Raw genomic sequence first — 4,913 nt, 5'->3', positions numbered from 1 at the left:
CGCAGGTTTCACTCGCCCTTGTTCCTTTCACCCACGACCATCTGCTACTCCCGCCGAATAATGACTAACCCTCTGAAGCGTCGTGCAGCGGCCATGGCCACTGGCCATGAGACCTATAAAATGTGTCATCCTGGATGCGATAAGTCTCAATCACTTTTCGCACCATGGTTGGACACCATACCCCCCCACGTACGCAGTCGAAAATGGCCGGATCGAACACTGCTCACACTCCTGCCCAAAAGCGGAAAGCTGTCACTGCACCATGTGACCTTGCGACCAACCAACTGCGCCACGTTGTCCTCGACGACCTGCAAGAGACCGTGTACCAAGCCGAATGGCAATGGTTTCAGCAGGCGATCCTGCCTGCTTCGCACCACAGCTTCGACATGAAGGAGATCATGAAGACACTGACCAACAAAGGTGTCTTGACCTCGGTTCATAATCAAGCTCGCTGGTCGGCATTCGCGAACTGCCCTCCGGCAGTCGACCCGGATGACGAGGACACGGTCTTCGCGGTGCTACAAGATATCATCTCGGCCATCCGTGGGTCGAGCAACATTCGTGTGAAACGAGAGACCAACTTCCTTTGCAAGCCGACCACGGTGCCTTCCTCCTCCACCAGGGACAACAAGTCGAAGCCCGATGGCTACTTCGTGGTCAACGACGACAGTGTGGACAAGTCGGCTCCCAGATGGATAGACATAGCTGTTCCTGCAGAGTTCAAGAAGAAGAATACTGACGAGTCGAGGAATCAGGTAAGCGCTCTCGCATTTCTCGAGTGGAGTAAAGAGTCGTGAACTGACCCACACCACTCTGTCAGAACGCCACGCAGATCTTGTGGTCTCTGACACATATCATGCGGGAAGATCCCAGGCGTCGATTCGTCATCGGATTCACCATCGAAGACTGTCGGATGCGGCTGTGGGTGGCAACTCGGTCGGATGTCTTAGTATCTTATCCCATCGACTTCTTGACCGTGCGTGACCATCTGGCCATATATGACTCTGCCATACTGATTCCGTCCGCAGGATATTGAAAAGGTTATCGACTTTGTCTTGCGAATATCGTTTGCCCGGAGAGATGAATTAGGCTTCGACGACACAATCGTGCGACTGCCGACACTGGACAGCTGTGGTGGCCCTCAGTACGAGATCTTGGTGAACAAGAAGTGGTATCGAACGCAGCGTCTGATCTCGAACATTGGAGCGGAGGCACTACGCGGGAGAGGCACTCGGGTGTGGGAAGTCAGGGAACTGGACAGACGGGGAGGGAAAGAGATTGGGCCACGTTTGGTTCTGAAGGATTCGTGGGTCGACGCGGATCGAGATCGCGAGGCGACGATTCTCGAGAATATTCGCAAGTCAGCGACGACGGACGTGCAACGTGAGGCGTTCGACACGTACCTGCTGCATGCCAAGGATTCTTGGGACGTTCGCACTGCTGGGAACAAGGTTGATAGTACGCGCAAGGTGATCTGCCGCCGACCACTCCCTCCAGCAATGAGAGCGATGGCCGTGAAGAAGTATCCGGACGAAGACAAGACGGTGGATGTGACGCTACCTCCTCAAGGCGCGATAGCAGGAACATCATCGGAAGGGCCAGGACCAGTCATGTTCGCTGCGAAAGTTCATCACCGTATCCTATTCGGCGATGTAGGCAAGACGATCATGGAAGCCGGAACGCTCGGGGCCGCATTTCGAGTCCTTGCGAACATCATCACGAGTAAGATTGCATGCGTCGCGCACTTGTTCCTCTGGCTAATTATTTCCTTATCGAACAGTACTGAAGGTTCTGCACCAATGTGGTTGGGTTCACAGAGACGTTAGTGCTGGCAATGTTCTCATCATCAACAACGTTGGGAAACTTGTCGATGTCGAGTACGCCAAGCATGAGTCCGATGATAGGAGCCATGAAGTGCGGACGGTACGTGCTAAATTCGTCGTCTTTCTCTTTATACCATTGCCTAATTGCAACTGGCAGGGTACGGCTTATTTTATGGCGGTCGAGGTCGAGCAGCACAGATATCGATTCGGCAAGCGGAATGGCCCGCGCGCGAATAAGGATCACACCTCGTCTGACGCCCAGGAAGAATCAGAAGACTCCGATGCGGAGACTGCCCGAGAACTGCGGCTGGTCAGGGAGCAGCAGCTTGTGCCTGACTCAGAATGGCCTCCCGACAAAAAGAAGTACACGCTGCCCGTACCAGACGCCTTGCCCGTCCTTCATGTCATGCCGTTCAGACACAACCCACTACACGATTTGGAGTCGGTCTTATGGCTAGCTCTATACATCGTCCTCTGCTCGACCATCGAGAAGTGGAACGCAGATCTCCCCGACGAGGAGTGGGCCAACTATTCCCTGGCACGTAGCAGGCTTGCGGCAAAACTGTTCAACGACAGCGTCTTTCGGTCTGAGGTAATCGGAGTTGGGAACGCATTCTGCTCGTCACTGGCCAAGCTCCACCCCGCCATCCAGGCGATCTGCGACAAACTGGACGAGTATATTATGGAACTAGTCGGCCTCTACCGGTCTGCAGAACAGCGGCAATTGCAAGCCGCAATCGAGGCCGCATCTGCTTCCTCTGCCACACCGGTTCCGGAGGCGATACCGTACACGGTCGCGCACAAAGCCAAGTTCTACAAGAAGGCGACCGAGATCTTTTCGAGCATTTGGAACGAACAGCTAATCCGCGCCCAAGAGAAGGAGCACATAGTCTTCAAGCCCAGGACGACCCTTCTCTCCGAGCAGCAGAGAGAGATGATCACCATGCTCGAGACTGCCGGACAGCCTACCACGATGGCTACGGTTGCGGAGGAAGAGGATACGGACTCGGAACCGCCTAGGAAGAACAGGAAGCTGAAGCATCCAAGACCTGAGGAAGTGGCCGCCGCGTCGCGTCGCGGCAAGATGCGTCAAGATCCACGGCAGAATCGCATTACGGTCAGCAGCAGCGCAGCTCTTGGAGTTGAGCACGCCGAGTGACTGAAGACAGCCATGTCATGCGCCATCTTCTGGCCCGTATTGTGATAAGAGCCGGCGAGCCCTGCTTCCCGTCTCCACTTCGCCAGAGTTGTACCATCTATATATAATATATTGATACTTTTCGCATGTACGTAGCGTCTCAGCGATCCCACGAAATAGAGCGTATTTAGAGTAAAAGTGGCGTAATTAGTGCCCTGACTACCGGCGGGCGCATGTTCGGAGTCTGCAGCACTTCAATTTGTTTTCGAAACACTGATGAGATACAGTAATTGAGGCGCGGGCGGCGGCGGGGCTTGGTGGCGCAATTAATGGCGCATCAATCTGCGTTTACGGAAGCCAAGGCGGCAACCTCAATCTTTCGGAGCCCAGCACGCCCCAATGCAAGCAACAAAGCATTTCTCGAAGTATTAAGTGTGTCCAAGCTCTATATTTTGCATAAATGCCAGAAAGTATAACAAGTGCACAGCTGCTTCCGACGAGAATGCGGTATGCGGAGCTGGAATTGAGTGTTCCCAGATTGGGCTTCAACTTGTCTTGTTCCTTTCATCCACGACCGCCTGCGGCCACTTCTCCTCGCATAATGTCTAACCCCTTAAGACGTCGTGCAGCGGCCATGGCCACTGCCTCTGAGCCTTATAAAATGGGACAGGAGAGACACAAGTCTCCGACATCCCCATCATGGAGCCACCCCGTACGCCGTCGAGTGTACTACTCCCCCTTGCGTCTGATATCAATGATACTCCCTGCCTTCAAAAGGTGGTTCATAGTGCTCCTCAAGGCCTAGCGACCAACGCCAGTCGTAATGTCATGCTCGATGACCTCCAAGAGACCGTGCCTCAGGTTGCTTGGGAGTACTTCGAAGACTGTCTTCTACCTCCCTTGCCGCGCGACGTCGACATAACGGCAGTCGTAGACGCACTTAAGAAAACTCCCGCAGTCATATCCCGGCAGAATAAACTCCTGTGGGCTGCCTTTGCGAATGGGACTCCGAAATCGCAAACGGACCGTAGCGAGGACAAGGTTTTCTCCGCCATAGAGAAAATCGTCGTCGCGAGCAACAAGGCGTTCAAGAAGGTCTCCAGTCACTCCAAGAAGTTGACGGTGCGATTCAAGTGCAGGCCTACCACTGTCCCGTCGTCAGAGTCGAGGAGTAACAGATCCAAGCCGGATGGTTACTTCTTACTGAACGAAGGAAGGGCCTTGGACGAGGTGCCCCCGAAATGGCAAAATATTGTTGTTCCCGCTGAGTACAAGAAGGGAGACGACGTGTCAGACCTGAATGCAGTATGTCTTGCACGATACGCAACTGTTCAGGATACTGATATGCTCTCAGAACGCCAGTCAGATCTTATGGTCGCTAACACACGCTATGCGCGAGGACGCAAGACGTAGATTCGTATTCGGGTTCACGATTGAGAATACGCGTATGCGGCTGTGGTTCGCCAGTCGCCAGGTCGTGCTAGCTTCGTATCCCGAGAACGATTTCACAACGGTGAGCGGTCTCCCCAAGTGGTCTCTGATAACTGTTGTTCATTCACGTCCAGGCCATCGGGCGCGTCGCTGGATTTTTCCTGCGCATTCTGTATGCGGAGCGGCATGCACTGGGATTCGACGAGACGATCGTGCGACTGCCGCCTGGAGAGGGTGAGAGCGATGTACCATACGAGATAGAAGTCGGCGGCAAGTGGTACCGGACGCAGCGTCTGATCTCAGCCATTGGGGCCGAGTCCATCCGTGGCCGTGGCACGCGAGTGTGGGAGGTCAAGGAGTTGGATGGGCCTGGAGGAGTGGAGATAGGGCCGTGTATGGTGCTCAAGGACGGTTGGCCCGACTACGATCGCGACCGCGAAGAAGTGATCCACGAGAAGATCTTGGACGCTGCAGAGAGAGTGGTCAGGTCGAGACACTGAAGAAGCACATGTTGACTGTGC

At 54.4% G+C, this 4,913-nt stretch overlaps 2 protein-coding genes across 2 annotated transcripts; both read left to right on the top strand.

Moving 5' to 3' along the window:
• The first annotated feature begins 176 nt into the window (after window positions 1–176).
• Window positions 177–3,140, top strand: PHACADRAFT_132197 (uncharacterized protein). Its single transcript, XM_007402610.1, has 5 exons — window positions 177–755; window positions 821–943; window positions 1,029–1,722; window positions 1,781–1,923; window positions 1,981–3,140. Exons 1-5 carry the CDS (start codon window positions 204–206, stop codon window positions 2,980–2,982), a joined length of 2,514 nt encoding a protein of 837 aa, XP_007402672.1. The 5' UTR covers window positions 177–203; the 3' UTR covers window positions 2,983–3,140.
• Window positions 3,141–3,714: 574 nt separating this feature from the next.
• On the top strand, window positions 3,715–4,913 carry PHACADRAFT_132196 (uncharacterized protein). The gene is made up of 3 exons (XM_007402609.1): window positions 3,715–4,266; window positions 4,316–4,474; window positions 4,527–4,913. The coding sequence occupies exons 1-3, from the start codon at window positions 3,790–3,792 to the stop codon at window positions 4,890–4,892; spliced, it is 1,002 nt and encodes a 333-aa protein (XP_007402671.1). The 5' UTR covers window positions 3,715–3,789; the 3' UTR covers window positions 4,893–4,913.

Source organism: Phanerochaete carnosa (assembly GCF_000300595.1).
Source record: "Phanerochaete carnosa HHB-10118-sp unplaced genomic scaffold PHACAscaffold_274, whole genome shotgun sequence".
In the NCBI taxonomy this organism is placed as follows: Eukaryota; Fungi; Basidiomycota; class Agaricomycetes; order Polyporales; family Phanerochaetaceae; genus Phanerochaete; species Phanerochaete carnosa.
Note: the sequence above shows the minus strand (reverse complement) of the source record. Positions and strands in the feature narration are given on the sequence as shown.